Source organism: Centruroides sculpturatus, unplaced genomic scaffold (assembly GCF_000671375.1).
Source record: "Centruroides sculpturatus isolate CEXI.00-Female unplaced genomic scaffold, Cexi_2.0 scaffold203, whole genome shotgun sequence".
Lineage (NCBI taxonomy): Eukaryota > Metazoa > Arthropoda > Arachnida > Scorpiones > Buthidae > Centruroides > Centruroides sculpturatus.
This window is the reverse complement of record NW_019384324.1, coordinates 603,244-624,993: the sequence shown is the minus strand read 5'-3', so window position 1 is coordinate 624,993 and position 21,750 is coordinate 603,244. Positions and strand designations below refer to the sequence as shown.

At 35.0% G+C, this 21,750-nt stretch overlaps 2 protein-coding genes across 4 annotated transcripts in view; one reads left to right on the top strand and one right to left on the bottom strand.

Moving 5' to 3' along the window:
* Positions 1–8,012: 8,012 nt before the first annotated feature.
* LOC111626785 (oligosaccharyltransferase complex subunit ostc-A-like) lies at positions 8,013–10,428 on the bottom strand. Its single transcript, XM_023370291.1, has 4 exons — positions 10,225–10,428; positions 8,492–8,565; positions 8,201–8,418; positions 8,013–8,125 (listed from the first exon to the last, which is right to left on the bottom strand). Exons 1-4 carry the CDS (start codon positions 10,361–10,363, stop codon positions 8,110–8,112), a joined length of 447 nt encoding a protein of 148 aa, XP_023226059.1. The 5' UTR covers positions 10,364–10,428; the 3' UTR covers positions 8,013–8,109.
* Positions 10,429–11,286: 858 nt separating this feature from the next.
* LOC111626770 (ribonuclease P protein subunit p29-like) overlaps positions 11,287–21,750 on the top strand; it is an 18,476-nt gene continuing 8,012 nt past the window's right edge. Inside the window, exons 1-5 of one of the 3 annotated variants that reach the window (XM_023370265.1) lie at positions 11,332–11,353; positions 11,452–11,494; positions 11,620–11,655; positions 17,398–17,469; positions 20,609–20,796. In XM_023370265.1, the coding sequence (XP_023226033.1) occupies positions 11,635–11,655; positions 17,398–17,469; positions 20,609–20,796 (281 nt within the window). In that variant the 5' untranslated portion in view covers positions 11,332–11,353; positions 11,452–11,494; positions 11,620–11,634. Of the gene's footprint in view, positions 11,370–11,451; positions 11,495–11,619; positions 11,656–17,397; positions 17,470–20,608; positions 20,797–21,750 lie in introns of all 3 variants that reach the window. The other 2 variants (XM_023370283.1, XM_023370274.1) reach the window with 2 other exon arrangements.

The following is a 21,750-nucleotide window of genomic DNA, read 5'->3' as shown; positions in this document are numbered from 1 at the left end:
AATTAAAATTAAAACAAGAACGATTAGTTTTCATTTGATATGATAATTTTTAATGGTGGGGTGAGGAAAGTCCACTTCAACAAGGTGATACAACCTTGTTATCTATTCAACAAATAGAAAAAAAAAAAAAAAAGACACAGTAAGAAGTTTCTACATGAATGTGGTAAAGCTAGTTTAATAAGATGTATGACAATTTAATCAAATTTGAATTTTAAATGGGTAATTTTCAGATTGTGCTTTGTGTACCAATTAATAAAGCAAACCGCTTCTTTTCGGCTCTAGCTAATGGTGTAATTTCTAATGTTTTTGGGAACTTTTGAAGTCGAGTGTTTAGATGATTCTAAAGCATCATCTAAACACTCGACTTCAAAACTTCCCCAATTTACTAGTGCTTAAATGTAATTTACATCTTCAGTTTATCATTTTCTATAGCGTTGACTAGCTTGTTTTCATAGTAAGAGCCTGTACACACTAGGCGTTTTTAAACGCGCGTTAGCTCGGCGTTTGACGAGCGTTAGTTTGGCGTTAGCACTGGCTCAGTTTGGAAATGGACGTGAAAGTAATTGATTGTGTGTGCTTCTCCATTGTCGCTATAAGGCAGCACATATATTTCAAAGCGCCCATAAAGCGCGCGTTTTAACAAAAATCTATAAACGCGCGCTTAACGCACGCTTGGCCAAAAGCACACGTTTGAGTGTGTACGCCTACATAGAACTCTTGGTTCTTTAAAACGCGCATTTAAAAACGCCTAGTGTGTACAGGCTCTAAATCTACAAGGAGTCCTATGTAAAGTAGGTTGGCATCCCTGTTTATGCGAAGTAGTAGCGTGATTAGACGCCTTCAATACATCACAAAGAATGGTAATGTAAATTACAGAGGTGGAGTTGTTCATTTCCAGCTCTACCCACGTTTTATGATATAAAAGATGTTCCGTTTTTAAAAATTTTATTATGAAATACTTCAAACCGAGTTAAAATCCCGACAATTTTGAGACAAACTTTCGTTATACGTCGATTATCGGGATTTTAATCTGATTTTGACTTACGTTTAGTGTTAATCTTCACAAGTTTGTTATAGAAATGTAATGCAAAAATAACTAATTATTATTATTAAAAAAAAATAACTTACTTNAACTGTAGTAAGAAAAACAAATGAAAAATGCGAACTAATGTAACGTCGTATGGTGAGTTTTTGTTCGTATCGTGGAGCAAAAATATGCTCGAATTTCATGTCGTATCCTGAAAATTTCGTATGCTGGGGCATTCGTAACCTGAGGTACCACTGTATTTTAAATTCTAATTTAGTTAATGTTTCTGCTTTTTGTACTTGTGTGCATAATGGCAAGTACAGGAAGTCTGAGTTACTTTCCTGTCTTAGTCAATACACTAAAACATGTTTCACAGATGCTTTAAAAATGCCAATATATAAGACAGTGAGAACAGATTTCATGGTGGAAATTAAAGGTTGGAGTGAAAAATAAAAGGCAGATTAAAAGCAGTCTTGTCGAACTGTCGTCAGAAAATAAAAGAAAATGGCAAACTTATCTCTCTGGGCTGGGACAACTCGAAAACCATTAGCCATGCATTTAAATATATCTAAAGAACATACAAAGATATAACCATATGTACAGATTCAAGCACTGCAATTAAAATATTAAGCACACCAAAAATAACCAGCAAATTATAACACATACATGCTATGCCAAATACAACACTATAATCACATGGATAAAGGGGTATTCAGGCTGTGGAGGCAATGAGATTGCTGACTTGCTCGCCACAATGGCATACTTAAACAAAACTACTAAATATCAGGATGCTCTAGTGTTGTTCATTTGCATGCATCTTCAATACTAATCAATGGGAAAACCATTGGCAAAATGATGAGAAAGACGAGATTAAATATAAATTCTTTCCACTTCTAAAGGACAAAAAATTGTAAACTTGGTACACATGACTAGATTAACTCATAATATTTACAGAACATGGTAAGTTTAATTACTATCAATCAATATTGTAATTACGGTAGAAAGGTACCTGATAGTGTTGAACACATTTTGTACTCTTTGATGTGAAAAAGACTAATTACACACTTCATAACAATTACCTAGCCTGTGGCACTAACCAAATTTAGAAGCAAGGACTTTAAAATTCTCCATAAGATCAATCCTTTTGATACAACTTACTTAAGAGTAATAATAATATACTTGTGCTTGTTCCAACCAAAGATAAAACCATTGAAACCACCAAATAAATGCTCAGCTTCCATAAGTACTGTATTCAAAATTTTCATTTCAATCTAACTATAAAACTCCTCAATTTCTTCTACTTCACTATCTCTAATCAGTATGTATAAAGCTATTGCCCCAGAGATTACCGAATGGGTAGCTCCACAAGACTTTCTGATAACATCATATTTGGCATTGTAAATTACAACTGAAAATATATCGAAGGTGTCTTCAGTGGTATCTTTCTTCCATCCACTGTTGAAGAGTAGCCTAAATAAGTAAAGTTTGTAGTTAACTTGACCTAACTTTTCTATCGTTCCTTATACTTAATCTAATAATCAAGGAATACACTAGCTGTTCCTTTAAAACCATCCAAAGAAGCAAAGGGGAAAAAAAAACCACTGGTAACTATAAAAACCTTTTAATTGCATTGATAAATTTATATAAGACCACTAAAATTATAAATCATATAAGCCTAATGGTATAGATTAACTATATGAACCCTCTCTGGGACTCAAACTTATTACCTCTCTCAGTGCTTGTTGAGTAGGAAAAAGCTTTCAATTAACTGCCAACTTGACACCGAGACAGCAAAAACCTTGTAAAACACGTGACATGCTATTGTGCCAACTATTACATTGATCCTATTGAATGTTTATATAATTTCATGGGAGCTGTCTTGTGAAGGGTCGTGTAGATGATCGATTCCTTTGACGTTTTTACTCGGACGGGCACGGTCTACAGTTCTGATAAGGTCCCAACTGCATTCTTCAGAGTTGCATTTATACCATTAATGGCAAGACAAAACAAACTTGTCACTAAATTGTAATCATGGAATGTTTGCGTGTTAGCACATGTTTGTTATTACAAACTGTTGTATTTTATATTTAATTCAAACATTTTAAATTATAGACGTTATAGCTGCTCATAAGTATGAGTTGTCAATAAGTTTGATCTTTGTAACTCAAGGATTGACTTTAGTTGAAATAAAACAGGCAGAAACTGCTTGACACTAATGATGACATTTTCACAATTGTAATCAGAAGAGCAATTGAAAGTATTTCGGACTGTAAGAGCAGTGATGTTGGATCTTTCTCTAGTCTTACCTGAGATAATGCATTACAAGTAGTAACCTTGCACTAATAATCAGAATATTATTTCTGTCTTCTTATAATATTCCAATTGTAGAAGAAAATAATGTTTTATAAACTGTATTTAGCTATGTAATTTCTGATATATCAACTTAACGTTAAGCTATTAGATTTGTTTTAACTGTGTCATCCTGTACGTAACATATTTTAGATCTTCAGCTGAAAATCCAAAATTGTAACACAATTTATGAGAAAATAGCATGAAAATTTATTATTTAATCATTTGTATTTGCTATATTAAGCACTCTATATACTTCTGTGTAATTCATTGCTGGTAGATAATTTAATTGTAACTTTCTTACTGAAGAAAATACTAAATTTTGTCTATACAAGCACTATATTTTTGTATAATAGACGTTTTTATAATAAAAATGTTCATTATTAGCAATAATATAATTTTTTAATGGAATATTCACTTCCTGAGAAATCAGTTTTAGTGTGTTCTAAGATGATGGGAAAGAGATAAAAGATAAGAAAAATCGAGGAAGAGAGGTTTGAGAAGTTGCCAGAATAAGTATAGTTTTGCATGGAGAATCTTCAGTCTTGGCATTTAGAAAGCAAAGAATAGGCACATCTGATTCGTTATCAAGTGTACAACAACAGCATTGTCTAATATTGCCATACTGCCTCAACTTTCTTGTCTCATCTGAAAGAAAACCAAATGGTCTCCCATGCTGGAAAAACATGATATAATGGATACATTCTACTATGCATTAAATAGCATGGCAGTGAATTGTAATGTACTAAGATGTGTTCTGACATTCACCAATATATTCATTGGTGCAGTGACTCATTGCTCTCATTGGGTTGTGAATATGGTGGGCTCCATGGTTATATTATTAACACTATCTTTACTACCTGTCTGTATTAACAAAATAAGACTATAAATGCCAATTTAGCACCATTTGCTTCTGCATCCTGTTCAGCTGCCAGACTTTCCAGATATTAAACTGTTCACCAGTGCATTGGTTGTTGCTGAGACCAAATGCATACTGGAATGTACCCATTCATAAATTCGGCATTTGTACATAAGTCTGCATTATCCATGAGACAGCATACTAATAATTTTATACATTACAATTACAGTATTCTAGAACTATGACTTGCACAAAATTGTATAGGACATTATAGACATAGATCATATACATTTCCCCAACGTTTTTATCGCCGCGGACCGGTCAATGTTTGGTAATTTTACCGCAGCCCGCTGAGGGGATGTTGATTGTTTATATCTTAGATTGTTTTGATTTAATAATTTTAATTTAATTGTATTTAAACATGCCTTCAAAATAAAATACAGTTACACCAAAAAATGAATATAAAGTGACTTAACATTTTAACTCACTAGAACAAATCAATGAGAACCCATAGCTTGTTTCTTTGCAACGAGACTGTTCCATCTAGGGGTAATAGGAGACAATGACACCCGAAGTGTGTTGTTTTGGTTGCTGTCACTGCAGAAAACCCCACTTCACACAGATAGGATGTCGGAAATGGCAATAGGGATTTAAGTGCTGTGGTGGCAATCTCGGGGTATTCCGCCATGACTTTAATCCAGAACACCGGCAGAGTTGTCTCGAAAGTAGTTTTAAGACCGCCGTCATTTGCAATCTCCAGCAGTTGATCTTGCATAGACATGCTAGATTCACCTGGTTTGTTGACAAATGGGTCATAGATCCATTACTTTCCAATTCGTGGGTCTTTTGTGGTTGGGAAGTAGCACTCGAACTCCTTTAAAAGCAAAGACAGGTGATTGTGCACCAACTGGGAGAATGAATGCTCAGGCTCAGTCTCGCCTAAAATCCCCATTAATGTCTGAAACATGTCTAAAATGCCTCTGTTTATGCGTCGTCCCCAGAACTCCAGTTTGGCTTTTAATGCAGCTACTTTGTCTGCCAACTTGAAAACAGTTGTCATTTTCCCCTGAAGGGATAGATTGAGTTCATTGAGCAGGCCGAATATGTCACACAGGTAAGCCAGTTTTGCAACCCATACCTTGTCACTAAAATGTGCTGCCAGTGGTGACTTCTTTTCTGAGAGAAATCTTTGCAATAGCTCTCATAATTCAAATGCTCTGGTTAGCGATTTTCCTCTAAATAATCATCTTATTTCTGTGTATAAGAGAAGGCATCTATGCTCTGCGTCCATCTCCTCATAAAGCTACTCAAACAGGCGTGAGTTAAGGGCATGTGCTTTGATGTGGTTAATAACTTTAACGACATCAATCAGTATGCTGTTAAATTCCGGTGACATTATTCAGCTTGCCAGCATTTCCATGTGAATGATACAATGTGTAGATTCACTCTCAGGTGCAACCTCCTTAATCTGAGCAGTTAAACCAGACAGTCAAATGGTCATGGCAGCAGCTCTGTCTGTACATATGCCGACACAAAAGGACCATTTTAGTTGTCCAGATATATAACCATCCAGTGACTTGAACAGTTCTGCTCCTGTGGTGTCAGCTGGCAAAGATAATGCACATAACAAATCCTCATGCACATCCTCCTGATATAGATATCGCACACAAACTAGTAGTATTGCCCTGTTGTCGATTTCTGTAGATTCATCAACCTGGAGTGCGTACCACGGTGATGTATTAATCCTCTCCAACAATTGTGTCTCGATGTCTTCGACTATTTCCTCAATGCACCTAGTCACAGTGCTAGCCGACAAAGGCACATGTGCTATCTTTCAACAATAGTCTCTCCTAGAAGTTCACAGCAAATGTCTTTAGTGGAGGGCAATATCAATTCTTCACTGATAATGTATGGCTTTTTAGCCTTAGCAATACGGTTAGCCACCAAATATGATGCTCTCAGTGCATTCTCCTTTATTGATGTGGTGGCCCTCAGAAATTTCTTCTGTCCTTCGTGTTCCCATTTTTTTCTTTCAAAATACTTCAGGGGCTTGTCTTTTAATCCAGGGTGCATGGCGTTCAAGTGGCAAAGCGATTTTGAAGGTTTCATTGGCTCATTAGAGAGCTGGTCGCCGCAAACTATGCAGAGCAGGATTGATTTGTGGGAATCACCTGTTCTGATAAATCCATATTTCAAGTAGGACTCATGAATATTTTCTGTTAAAAGTTTTATGTTTCTTTGATGTTGGAGGCTCTTCTTCTGTCTCTTCACTGGGCCATTTCTTTTTCCCAAGGAAACTTTTTAACGACGTCTGTTTCTTACCCATGTTTGCTAATTTGTGGGTTAAATTTGAGCAAACATAATATACATGTATGTCGGTGAAGTCAGACCAACCTAACAGATCTTATGCGAACTCAACTTTCCCGCCTAAACCCAATCTTTTTATACGGATTGAAGAAAATGCTAATCGACCAATCAGCGTTTTGTAGTGCCATCGGACATCTGCCGATCGTACAATGTGTGCTGGCCAATCAGCGCTCCTGTTTTCGAAACTAATGGTCGTTTCTTGATCAAAGCTTCTACGGCATCAACCGTTGCTCATTTGAAAAGAAAAAGGGTGGGAAACGTACGTCCAGACACTCTCCACCAAAGCTACAATGCCACTGCCACTCAGCTCCAGACGTCACCTAAAACCACCTCAATATAACGATATTTTGCGCATGCATGGTATTGGTGCAGTTTTAGGTGATGACTCTCAGTTCCAGGTTAACCATACATCCATTAAAAGTCACACAAACACGAGAGAAATACACCACAGTAAATAAAATGGAAATAATTTAATGTTGCTTGGATGGCCCGGGGGTTGGGGACCACTGTTATAGACCACATCCGATCTCGTACTTGCCCATTATTGGGTGGGTCCAATCCGCAACAGGGTCAGTTACCTAAAAGGGAATGAGACCAATATATTTATCACCCATGAAAGCTTCCTCAATAGTGAATCAAGACTCAAAAAATAATATTTCAAGAGCTATTGGATGTATTTGCTTCTGAGAAAAATGAAAATGGAATTCACTTTTGTGTCTGGTCCCTTAGGATTGTAAAAAAAAAAAAACTCAAAAATAATGCATTCACTCATACACAAGTAGCTCACACCATATTCCCAGCTGCCAGTGTGGTGAAGTGGTAATGCTCATGATTTCTTTTTATCTGTAGCATTCATGGTTCAGAACACAATTACCAGGGGTAGAGAGAAATGCATCCTCTTAATACCACTTTGCTTATGCTTGGTTTATGCATGTGCACAAATTTTGAACCATTTTCTTTTGGTGCTTGGAGATGGCAGACACAAAAAAGAGTCATTTTTCTTGCAAGCAAATACACATCCACAGTTCTCAAATCATTTACTTTGTGTTTGGGTTTGGAAGGTTTCCCTTGCAGAGTAGCAAGCATCCAAATTATAAATAACAACAACACAAAGCCCGAATAGTATACATACTACATTGCCAAATGATCGCCTAAATACTGGGCTAATATATGGCTACTTAAATGATTAGAACTAAAGCAAGCAAGCAAGAACTAAAGCAAGCAAACTTGCTTTAGTTCTAATCATTTAAGTAGCCATATATTAGCCCGATATTTAGGCGATCGTTTGGCAATGTAGTAAGCATCCAAATTATTGTTTTGTTTAAATTTTAAGAGTTTCTGAAAAAAATTTGTTTAATTCTCAGCTAGATTCTAATGTAAACATAACAAGAAGAAAACATTTAACCGATGTGTTCATTCTTAAAAAAAAGAATTTATTCTTTTTAAGTTAAAAATTGTAAATTTGAGCCGAATACATTCAGACACTTTACGAAAATTTCATTTCTTCTTACTGAAGATAACCACTGAAATGGAAACAGATACAAAATTACAAGCATACAAATGCTAAAAATCAATTCTTACATTTTACTTGTACTTACGGTAATTTCATTCTCATGAAAATCCAACATGTGAAGAACGAAATGAGGATGCAAACAAACCCCACGCATATCAACAGGATCCTGTTAAGGCGTGGCGTGTTGGGATTGTGAGTCTGGTCTAGAACGACAAAACCTAATCCTCCCAATGTAAAAAGGAAACTCGAGGCCAAGCCTTCCATTATATACTGGCCGTTAACTCTGTACGGCATGAAAGCAACCTGAGGTAGAGTCAGATACTTCGTTAAGTCCTTCCTTAAAAATAAATAGTTTATTAATGTAATTACTACTCACCGGTTTAGAGTGACCATGCTCGTCAACTGTCGATCCGAGACTTGGCGGTTCGACGATTACATCGTATATGATACCTGAAAATGTATGTTTTAAAAACTTGGAGTATGCTTGACGATTATAATACAAATTATCTAATTTTGCATTAAAATCATTGAGCCTTATAATAATTTCTCAAGGTAGATGCTATATAAACCTACACATTTATATATAATTTATCTTCATTGGGTTCAATTTTCAAATTGCAGGCCTATACATTCCCACTAACAAAGGGCGATAGACAGATGACAATCTCAAGAACAGAGTTAGATAAATGCTCATGCTTTTATTCACATCTGTAGGGTCTTAAGATTAAGTAGTCTATAACAACAAAGCCTTTATTATGTATCATTGGTGTACTCTATCAAGATTTTTCTAGTTAATTTTTGTATATATGAAAGATTTTTTTTGGCTATGTCCATGCAGACACGAGTCTCAAGCACAAATGAACAATTTCAACATTCATTCATTCTTACTTTTCTTTCTCCATTGCTAACGCTAAGAGGATCTCTTTTCAGGTTCATCACAGATTCAGCCAAACTTATAATGAAAATGGCTAAGTGGCAAGAGAGGTTGCCTCAATGTATCTAAGTCCTATGAAAACTTGAGGATTCAATCTGGACTCAAACAAGTCTATTCAAGTCATTACGCTGACACTTACCACTTTAGCTTTATGGAAGTCAGTATCTGTTTGTACAGTGTGACCAGAAAGTTGCTTGCCTAAATGGGGGCAATAACAACTGAAAGAAATCATACTGGCCCATTGTGTAGAGACAATAACAGAATAACACGAGAAGCTGCACAGGAATTCCATCATTGCCACCATCCTTCTGGAGCCTTCACATCGTGGCAATATCATAGAAAAATTTAAGAAAACATTCAGTGTCCTGGATGATCTTCCTCTAACTTAACAACAGGAACTTTGGTTCCAGCTGGATGGTATGACAGCACGCACTGTCTTATATGTTTGAGAGAGACAATGCAACATTTACAGGATGTTGGATTAGTTACAGTGGCATTTTTGTCACAACAATCATCTGACCTAACGCATATGGTTTCCTTCACGTAGTGCTACATGAAACGTGCCTTCCAGACACTGCCCACCTCCCTGAACAACTATGACATTCTTCACAACATTCGCAACTATTGCAACAGTTAAGTGAAGTCCTGCATCATGTACAACACTTTATACGCGAGCATTGATCGGTTGCAGTGTACATCACCCCATACTCACAGTACTCTCGACCTGACTGTCACACAGATATAATTTATAGTGTCTTTCATCTGTAATTTGCATTATGTCCTCTTTCCCCATTTGGCAAGCGACTTTTTGGCCACATTTATATCTTAAAATCAGGTTTTTGTGTAATATTTCTTGAAATTTTCCATCAACGTAATCTAAATATGTTTTAAAAGTATCAAATTTATGAATTGAACATTAAGTTTAACAGAAAGATCCGCCTTAAACGTGCTTCGATATATGCATTTGGCATCCTTCAAGTGAGTTTATGTAAATATATATACACAAGACAATATATCTTCTAGTATGAATTAGCAAAATTTTACAAGTAAATAAAGGGAAAATTGAAAAATTAGCGGCTTGACAGCGTCTATATTAAGTATAAAGCCGTTTACAGCACGAATTTAGGGTTTTTTAGGAAAAGACACCATTTTTTCGCGGGATTTCAGTGACTTACCGCCGCAAACTAAAAAGTACGAAGCCAAAACTAAGGAAAACATAACCATCGCCGATGGTTTATGAAACCACGATGGCTTCTTAAGCTTCAAATTTGGTATTTGAAGCACATTAAATGGTAAACGATATAAAACTTCCATGTTTCGTCCACGTAAAACGTCGCCTTATCGCCTCATGTATACATATGACGTTGGCACATGTATAAGATGGCGCTGACGTAAACTTATACAAGTCGTTACGAGAGTATGCGGTATAAAATATTAATTTTTAAAGGGACGAGATTATAATGTTAAATTAGTATTTTTTTAAAATAATTTTTTAAGTATTAATTAATAAATAAATAATAATAATAATTCGAGATTAATTTTAAAAATTAATCAGTATTTTAATCGAAAAAATCGGATGGCCAAACAGTTAGAATGACAGCCTATCGCTCTGGGGGACCCGGGTTCGAGTCCAGACGGGTCATAAATCTGCCCGGTTATATCGGGCCACGTCCCTCACCTCGTTGTAGGCCTGGGCGAATCCATAATGGGCTTACTATAAAGGCTCTCCTCTTAGTGCCCATAGGGTGGAAAGAGTTTAAAAAAAGTAACTTCAAAAGCGGGAATGATTTTAAAAATTGATTAGTAAAATCATTATTTTACAAAGATTAATGATTTAGCAATAATTTTACTTAAAATTAATTTTTTAGAATGACGTTTGATTTACAAATTAAGTTCTAATGTATCGCGTCTACGTGACGTTTCGGAATTTTTTATACTTTGATTACGCGCATTCGTTTCGTTAATTAAAAAATAATCGTTAATTATCAAAACTGTTTATTTCAAATATTTCAAAATCGACTTTAACACATAATCAAGCACTTAAAACGAAATGTCAAAAAAATAAATGTCTATTAAAAAAGAAGAAAAAACTAAATAAACTGAATGTATAATCTTTTATTTCCAATTATTAACTCAGTTTTATATATTTTTAGTTTCCAGAACTTCGAAAGGAGATTGGAATTTATTTATTTATTTTCTTTTTCAAATACGAAATTAATGTTGTCGAGTAAATTATTATTCAATTTGGTCTGGCAACACTGTTTCGTTTTTAGACAGACGATGTTTTAGTCGTAGAGCGTGAAAGTCAGTCGATTTTAACGTTAATAACCTTTATTTACTTGTTTAAGATTATATTTTTTATAAATTTCATTAATTTTTACTGTTTTATTTCATTTTATTAGCGTTTTAGAAGCATAAACTCTTGTATGAGTTTGATGTGATTAGGTGAGTAAGAATTGAAGAAATTAGACTAATTTCTTGATATTTTGGTAACGTGGACCTTTAAAACAGTTCAGTTCAACATTTCTGCGTTTTATTTTACATATTTAATGTATTTTTTATGCTTACAGTGAACATAAACATGAATGATCATAAGACTGAGCCGGGTAAGATTGCAGATGTGAATGACACTATTGGGACCTTCACAGAGCTGTAGAGCATGCTCATTGGAGCAAAAAAGTCAATGGAACCACACCTGTACGTGAGATAGTCACCGCGAAATTGGCCTATTTCTGAGCGCAATCGGATGCGATGCCGCACTCTCCGCCACGACTCGCATTTAACCGTCATTCAAAGCCAGCATAGTCTCCTCGGCTGAGGTTGCTGTGCCGGCATTGAGTGAAGTACTTGATGTTATATACTTTTAGGGTGTGTGGCGCACTCTCTGTACAAGTGATTACATGCAGAGTGCTTCTCCACATTCCGAGTCGGTCGAGGCAGACTATCGCTTACCTCGACCGACACGGAGTGTGGAGAATAGATAGTATACTGGTTTGCAATTAAGGCCGATCTTTGGAGCAAATTTCTCAGAGAAGGTCACGTGTACAGGAGTGATTTCGCCGCCTTGTTTGCTTGTACGGGGTGGGCAAATCCCTCATTTGGAGTTCGTGTCTTACCCTTTGGAAAACCACATTTTGTGAAGGCTTCTCAAAACTTTCTGGGGGAACAATTTAATCTTGCCTGACATTGTTAGTTCCCTGCTGGGATTGTAGATTATTTTCATACAAGGTTATTCAAGTATATGTACTGTGACTTATGGAGCAAATTTTGAGTAATGTCTTCTTCTCAATAATTACATTTTGAGTAACTATTTGTCAAACTTAGAGTTTATGAGAGATTTCTAGAAATGTCTGTTCGTTTCAATATACTTGGCTGCACATTTACGAGTGTGAACTGCACACACTGCTCTGCAATCTTTGATGCAAAATGAATCCGTAACAACTATTTTTAATGTCATTATTTACGACAATTTATTAAGGAAAAATGCATTTTCTATTTAACTGTAGAATTACTTAAGGTTATGCACAGTGAATTACTCTGTAATTTTTGAGACAAGGATCGAAGTTTATAGGACATTTTCTGCTCAAAATAAGCTCCATAATTGGTGGTACATCATCATGAATTACCCTGTGTCAGCCAAAATTCTAAAGAATTATGTGTTATAGGAGTGAGTTTTGACTAGATATAGTCTAAGTTAAAATTCAGTTATAAAACATAAGACTAGTGAATAACCTTGCATCGTTTTTTTCCAATATCCATATTAAATCAGAGACCAAGACTTTAGAACACAGCTATTTTTATTCTTTATTTATAAGCAATGCATTTCGAATTCAAATTTTTAAAAAATCCTTTTTCAGGCTATAAACTCTCAAAATTGCATTAATAAAGTTATTTAATATATTAGTTACAAATAATATAACGTACAAACCACTAACCTTTTGACATAGTAGTCAATTTGTTTTACCTCCACATTGAGTTTTACGATTTCTTTTATAGTTGAGTGTTACGTCATACCATACTCTATATAATAATTTGGTTAAAATATACCTAGGTAACCCCTATCGCGTTGCTTCTGGTAATTTCGATAAAGGAGCTTTGTGGAAAAAACTAGAGGGCGTCTTTATCAACTTTGCTTAATTATTATGCAAATTAATGTACCAGTTGACCCCCCCTATAACACTGTTGATAATTCCATTTTATATGAATTCTATGTTGTGCGAGTCACTTAGATTTTACAAATACGCGAGCCATTCACAGCCCAGCACACGTATTTGTAAAATCTAAGTGACTCGTACAACATGGAATTCATATAAAATGGAATTATCAACAGTGTTATAGGCGGGTCAACTGAATCATGTAATCATTTTTACGAATGTGGTTTTATGCAAATGATGGTATTTCATTTTGTGGAGTTTTTGTAATTTGCACTAGTTTTTTCAACTAATTTCAAATCTTTTTTGGATTATTTCTTTATATAAAGGTATAACTTGTATTTTTTGGCTAAATTTATTTAATTTATTACATTAATTAACAGTAATTTTATTAATAGTTATAAACAATGACTTTAGAAGAATATAATAATGATGTCTTTTGGACAAAATGTAATTCGAGGAAATTTTTTTTTCCTGATGGAAAATGATTTTGAAGAATTAGGTTTGGATAAAAATATACCCTCTAATGTGAAGTCTACTGTTTGGTTAGGTCTACAACACGTTGAGATGTATGTAATAAATGTTCTAAATGCCGCAAACTAATTTATAGACCAGACGTTGGACGTTCAGCGCCACTTTCCTGTAAGTCTAGAAGTTTGACAATGGTGTTTGGAATGTCAAGCATGATTCCACCGACTATCCAAACACTATTGTCAAACTTCTAGGCTTACAGGAAAGAGGTGCTGAACGTCCAACGTACACGTTTTTGCATTTAAAACTTCGGCCTCAACCTCGCTAATATCGAAATTTGTTAATTCTGGTAGTATCGCTGTAACAGATGAGTGGAAAGGTTATAATAATATAGACGATTTAGAAGGAATGTACATAGAACATAAAACTGTCAACCATTCCAAAAACTTCGTAAATCCAATAACTGGCGAAAATACACAGAAGATAGAACAATTATGTGGTACATTAAAAAACAGAAATAATTTTACCAATCCATTATACTGCCAAATTATCAGACTCATATCTCCATTCGTTTATGTACAAAAAGTATTGTAAATGGTATTCGAAAACACCTGGAGAACGTTTTAAGATATTTACAAAACATATTATTAATAGTTGGATATATCCTGGGTCTTGCAAAATACCTAAATGGACTGAACCGGACACTCTTCCTGTTGCTTCAGAATCGTTTAAAAATAAGAATGATGGCAAAAAAAAAAAGGAAAAAGTGATAGCAAAGAAAAAACAGAATGTTAAATTATCAACTAAAAGGAAGTGTTCACGTGAATCAGTAACCACATCAAGTGTATGTGAGAAAAAACGATGGAAATAGGATTAGAAGCATATAATTTGTGAGTAATTATTTATTCTTGTGTTAACTTATTATATTAAATTAAAGTTTTCATTCTAATTAAACTGAAAATGATAACATTTGCTAGTCACATGTATAATGTATTTGCATTATAATAGACAAGATGGCGACCAGAAGCAAGGCGATAGGGGTTACCTAGGTATACTTAACCAATATTTTAATATTACCGACATCAATTTTACAATCATTCTCTTCACAATGAGAGACCCGTGGGGGCCGATGGTATTTTAACCGAACAGCCACTTAATGCTCTTTCAGTCTTGCTCCCAATATACATTTTGTTTCTCGTATATAATACATTTTTTTATTATTACAAGTACAATTTAACCTATACACGACACCTGAAAAATTTATATTTTGCGATTTAATTTGATCATCAAACTTTACATCATAATTCACTTTTCTCTTTAGCTTTGCAGCCAATATATTGATATACAATGGGCAGTATGATTTATAATTTATTTTTTTTTTAGTATTACAGGCTTTTTCATATGCTGTGATTCCAATATTATGATCAAATCTTTTCATTGTAATATCTAAATAATTAATGGTGTTGTCATTTTCTAATTAATATTCAAATTTTATATCCAAATCGCTACTATAACAATTTGATGCACTTTATCTGCTTTAATCAAAACTAGGTGTGATGATATCGGACCCTCTTGCCCTCCCTCTCCAGCGGTCTCGTCGGAGCATGTAGTGATATCGGACCTTCTTGTCCTCCCTCTCTGGGGGGGTTTCGTCGGGGCAGATGCGATCCATCCATCGACACATGCTAATGAGGGGCCGTTAAGACCAGGGAATAAACACAGGAAGAAAGAATTTTTGAGAGAGGAATTAGGGACGTGAGAGGGAGTGTGAAGTAGTAGTCCCTGAGAGTGAAATAAAGTTTTTTTTGTGGAAATATTGGACTGGTTAATTGGTGAGACAAATTGACAGGGCGGAATCCGCTGATTAAGAATGGGTTCCCTACACTAAGTTACATTTTTCTTAAATACTAATTTAAATTTATTACTTTGTAACTAATATATCAAATAACTTTGTTAATGCAATTTTGTGAATTTATAGCCTGAAGAGGGATTAAGAAAGATTTTAATCCGAAATGCATTGTTTGTAAAGAAAGAATAAAAATTTGAAGTTTTTGGTTCGTGGTTCAGTTTTTTACGAAAACTGAAACCATGGTTAAGTAAGCAAGACTGACTTGTCCTTACTACAAGCACATAACTGTGTAAGTAGACAGTGATGTAGCAAATGACTGAACTGATCGGAAACAAAGTAAATGATGTTCCAATTTCACTTTTAACATACGGGGTCTCTGCATTTTGGCAAATTTCTTCAATTAATGTCCACCGGTTTAGCAGAGACACTACTCCATATTCTACAATATTGTCGTAATACTTTTTTTATTGCAAATTTCCTCTGAATCTCATTCACATGATTGGACATATCATGTTTATGCACGTTTAGGCCACACTTTTTTACCCTAAAGTTTTTGTCCAACTTTAGGGTGCAGTCTATACTAGAGATAATGAATAATTTTAAAGCAATTTATTATCGTTAATTGTCTTTATATATCTTAGGACTTGTAGAGAGATTATTTGGATGTTTTAGGTTACCTGGGGTGAGAGGTAAAAAGAAGAAAAGGAGGGAGCTGTCTGAGGCCCCAATTAAGCAATAACACTTCAGGACTATAAAAATTATAATCAGTGTCTTCATTTGTTAATGTTCTCAATGGATATATCTTAACAGATTGCTTCCGGGTTCGCTGCCTTTCCGCGAAACAATTGCCGATTTTGTGATGTTTTCTCAAGAGTGTCATTTGTTTGAATCCATCGCCGCACATTCTTCTGTATACCCATGTCTCTACTCATCCTTCGGCAGAATTCTAAGATTTTTATTTTTTCCAAATACAGTGGATGATCGGTTAACGAACATAATTTGTTCCAAGATTTTGTTCGCTATCCGAATTGTTCGTTAACCGATTATCGATTTACCATAGGTTTCTGTGGGAATTTGATTAATTCGTTCTGGAGACTCCCAAAAATAAAAAATATATACTTTCTTACTACGTTTATTCATATGTAATAATAAAAATACATATATACACGGTTTTGCATTTTTATTAGTCATGTTTATTTCCGTTTCTGGGGTTAAAGAATCTGTCCAATGTTGATTGCTTTTCTGTCTTCTTCTTGATTTTTCAGAAGTAATTAATAGCATTGTAATTGTAGAGATCCCTAGGCCTATTAACCTCAACCTGGTTTGGATGCCATTTTAAAACCGTTGTTCTGACATCCTCCCACTTCAAGAGATTTTTAATAGCAGATATCGGCATAAATCTGTCTTTTCAGAAGAAAACGTAAAAGAATCGTTTCTGTCAGAAATACTACAAAGGCTGGAATTAGAAGGGAGTGTTTCAAAGTTCGGGGAAATACTATCCTATCAGTATATACTGCGTAGAATGTTGATGTCGACGTCTCCCGCGCTCCGAAAAGTTTCAAATTGTTGCCTGAAGACGAAGGAAGACCAGTCGGTTTCGTTATTTTACGTCGCTCCTTCTTGTGTTTGTTCAGTCAAGTGTTCATTGTCCGATCATAAAAATCTTTTGTGAAAGTGTTCGTTATCCGATTTGTTCGTTAACTGATCACCCACTGTATATCGTTTCATAAACGGGGTGCAGCTTATACACTCATGCAGCCTATACGTGTGTAAATATAATATCCTATAACACTCGAATCTTGTAATCTGTATATTATATATAATGTGTAATTGTAATTACTATTAATTAATAATTACGTGCATTTTATTTTTTGCAGATAACAATGTATAAACAGTACACAGAATTTCCAAAAGAATGGAAAGAAGTTGGTAGAAGTTTAGGTGTCAAGGTGAGAACTTAGAATTTTAATGTAAATAAGACAAAAGTTTTAGGTAAGATTTAAGTTTTATATTACAAAGATGCATAAATTAATTTCATAACAAGAATGCTAAAGTACTTTTTAGAAATCAAAACATGCGAGGCAAGTCGGGGATATCAATATAAAAGGGAATACAGTCACAATACGTGTGCTTACATAATATTAAACATGTTAATGCGCAATTGGAGTAGGCGTGAGAAATACATTCGGTTAAATTTATGACTTAAGGTCAGTTTTCACTAGCACAGAATCATGGCAGAAAATACATCGATGACAATGACAGAGTTGTGTTGATGTCGTTTTACGGTGAAATACTGCCACTTCGAGTCAATCTCATCTCAACTTTCTCTGAATAAAAATTTGTCTAGTCACATTGCTTCGGGTTGATAATTTTTGTATATTAATTAATTAACGTACCTGTTGACATAACCCAATTAACAGCAAGTGCTTTCAGAATGTTGGAATTCATTTTCAACAGTCGTGGCGATGCACTAAAAACTTGTGGGGAAAAGTAACGGAAGTGAAATCTTAGTGGAAATCATTGAATTTTTTGCAACGGTTTTAACTGTTTCTCTTTCTGCAACATAAGGCAGAAACTAGCCTTTAATGAGTAACGAATGAAGTGAGTTCTTTGTTTAAGGGAATTTTGAATCACCATCAACCCATACTATTTTCAGACTTTTATCACATGGTTTTATTATAATTGTTTCCAGCTGATAAATACTGTAAATTTGGGGTGACAACATGCAATGGTGTATACCCCGTAGAAAATTTCAAGAATGATAATAAAACGCTTGTAATAAATGTACCCACATCTTTTGGGTGATTATTGAAAGTAAGATAATCATCTTATGTTCAGTGGCCACCCAAGCTCAAATATTATATAATAATCGTATTAATTTCTCAATTATTCGAGCTAAAGTTAGGCTATCAATAATTACCTTTAGAAAAATTTATTTGATATTAAGTGGTTAGACTGCTGTCTCTTACTAACATTAACTAACTAATAATTACAATAATTTTTGGATTAAATTTAATAATACAGCTCTCCCTTGATAGTCCGATGTTTTTTAATCCGACATGCTTGGTAGTCCGACGCACCTCCCGTCAAGGTACCCATCCCCATTACGTGTCTGCTTGCACAGTAGCATGTCGCAACGTGAATCTCCCCATCCAATTTTTACACAATGACACACATTTCGTGTGTTTTCTGTGAGCAGTTCTGTTCGAACAGTTGGAGTAGGGAATATTGTAAGCTACTGCTAGCAAAACAATGCAAAATATGTAATTATTTTCAGTAATCCAATACAGAAAAAAACAAACTACTCACCACACCTCAATAATAATCACATACACTGAACCAATTTACGGTGTGGTACGATAAACGACAAAAAAGTAACGAAAAACAAACGTTTTCGAACCCCTTCTGGGCTCTTCATCAGATTCCTACAGTTTTAGCTCGTAAATTCTCGAATTTACGAGCTACAACTGTAGGAACAGTGGCTTAAAGTGTGTATGCCACTGTACTAAAGCTTAGTACAGTGTAGTGTGTATGCCACTGTACTAAGGCTTAGTACAGTGGCATACACACAAAAGTGTACGCTTGTGTATTGTCTTTGCTGATATGCATTTAAGTATCATACATACATGAGGCATCTTCAAAAATTTATTCCTGTACTCGCTGGTCCTGGAATTTAAAATTGGCATATAATCCGCATCCCCTGTGAAATTGTGGTTCAAGCATAAATAACCCATGGGTTATCCAAACAAAATAATAGGTAATTATTTAATTTTCAAGCAATGTATAGCATATATTTTAAGAATGTGCTTCTGTTTAACCTCCATGTATGAATGGCCGAGGTGGTTAAGGCATTAACCTATTGCTCTGAGACACCTGCAATAAACCTGGGAAATTTTCAAGGATAGTCTATCCTAGATGTTGGGCTCAGTTTCTCATTCCCATTGCAGATGAGGCCAAATTCAAATATTATATTATGTAACATATAAGGTACCTATAATTAAAGTTTGCCTATTCCGAACAGTCTGCAACAAAAACTACTTATCGAAAGAAAACCAAAAGTTTCGGTAAGTCTTAACAAGACCATGAGAAGGAAAGTAAAGGTAAAAATTTTTTACCATTTATCTGTGGTTAATTAGAGCATGAAAAAACAAATTGTAGGATGATGTGTGGGCCCTTGTGAATTTCAGGCCCCATCATCCTCCCTCTCCTCAGCCCTGCTTGTCATTTTTAATTGCAGTAAAGTGGCAATGGAAATGGTTTTGCAGAAGATGTTTAAATACCCCGTAATGGTGCGCAAGCATACAGATGATGTGGTAATGAAGATTAGCACATCTGTCATGGGAAAACACCCCTATTTGTGACATTTGGTACTGATTTTTTTTACCCATACTTTTCTTTCCGTGGCCTTATTAACATGTACCAAAAATTTTGACAATGAGCAACTTCATGAGTAGTACTTGCTGTAGTCTGCTCAGAATAGATGAGTTTTAATTATAGGCACCCGTATATGATTTTCTAACCTTTCTGGAAATCTTGTTGCATGTTAAAAGCTTTCTAATTTTTAACCATTTAGTTGCTTAATTGCAGAGCTAGGTTCAAATTCATCCAGACTTCAAAATTTATATTAAGGACATCATTTTTCATTTCTTGACTTATTGGCAAAACTCATTGGGTGTCAGTCCCATTTGTAAATGTGGCCTGTAACTTATGAAAACTTCTGGTACCTCACATTAAACTCTCTCCATTGTGTGGGCGCTGAGGGAGCCTTTTTTTAATATCTATCTTATGTTTGGTCAGGCCCACAATGGAAAGGGTAAAGGTGCATATTCCATCAAATCACTCGCGAAAATTTTCACATGGGATTTGTCGAAACCTGTCCCACCCCAACTTGAATCAAAGTCAAGTCCAGAACACAATAAAATTTTAGATAAACATTTCCAATGACTATGCTTATTTTATCTTAATGAAGAATCCATTAAGGTTTCTAGTTCACCAGATTAAGAGAGAGCATGTTTTAGCCACAACAATTTGTGGCATTGTTTATTTGAAATGTATAAACTTTATGTATAAAAATAATTGTATTTACAGGAAGTTTCTAATGCATATGTCAGTGCATTCCTGAAAAACAGGGCACCGCATTCGAAACTCGATGGTGTCAAAGAGAAAATATTTGATTTGACCAGTAGCATCGTGCCAAAAAAGAAAGAGAAGATTATTAAAAAGAAAAGTTACATTGCAGAGAAAATACGTAAAATAAAATTAGATAAGAAGACTCAGTAAGTAGTTTTCACTTAATGTTTTATAATAATAATAATAATAATAAATACCAACTATGCCCTGTGCTGAAATAAACGTACACGACATCCGCTACGCTGTTAACAGAACACACAACTGGAAGACACCTGGTGTAGACAACATTCACAGTTTCTGGTACAAAAAGTTTACATCACTGCACCAAGAATTACCTAAACATTTAACACACATCATCATCAATCCACAAGACATGTCAAAATTTCTCACTCAGGGCATCACCTACATGAAACCTAAAAACAACAACACCACAGACCCCACAAAATACAGACCAATTACATGTCTTCCAACACTCTACAAATTATTGACATCCTGTATCACAAACAAAATATACAAACACGTTGAAGAACACGACATTCTTACAGAACAACAAAAAGGTTGCTGTAGAAATCACAGGGGATGCAAAGAACAGTTACTCATAGATTCAGTGATTTTACGGCAAGCACACAAACAACACAGAAATATACACATGGCATATATAGTCTATAGAAAAGCATTCGACAGTGTTCCACACAGTTGGCTGCTACATATTCTATACATGTACAAAATACATCCATTACTCATTGCGTTCTTCGAAAACACTATACAGCACTGGAGAACAACACTGCATCTCAGGGTTAGTAACACTTCCATACAAACAAATGAGATATTCATTAGGCGAGGAATTTTTCAAGGAGATTCCTTGAGTCCTCTCTGGTTCTGCCTAGTCCTGAACCCATTATCCAACATGTTAAACAATATGCATTATGGCTACAATATCAGACATGAAAAAACAACACAGTTTACACTGTCACATCTCGTGTACATGGACGACATAAAACTTTAGGCATCCACACAGAAACAACTTCATCAACTCCTACAAATCACACACACATACACTAAGGACATACAAATGGAGTTTGGCTTAGACAAATGCAAAA

Coding starts and splice junctions, on each gene's coding strand:
- LOC111626785 (XM_023370291.1), bottom strand. CDS start 10,363: ATGGAAGTTTTATATCGTTTACCATTTAATGTGCTTCAAATACCAAAT. Junction 8,566..10,224: donor GTACTTTTTAGTTTGCGGCG/GTAAGTCACTGA, acceptor ATACATTTTCAG/GTATCATATACGATGTAATC. Junction 8,419..8,491: donor AGCATGGTCACTCTAAACCG/GTGAGTAGTAAT, acceptor ACTCTACCTCAG/GTTGCTTTCATGCCGTACAG.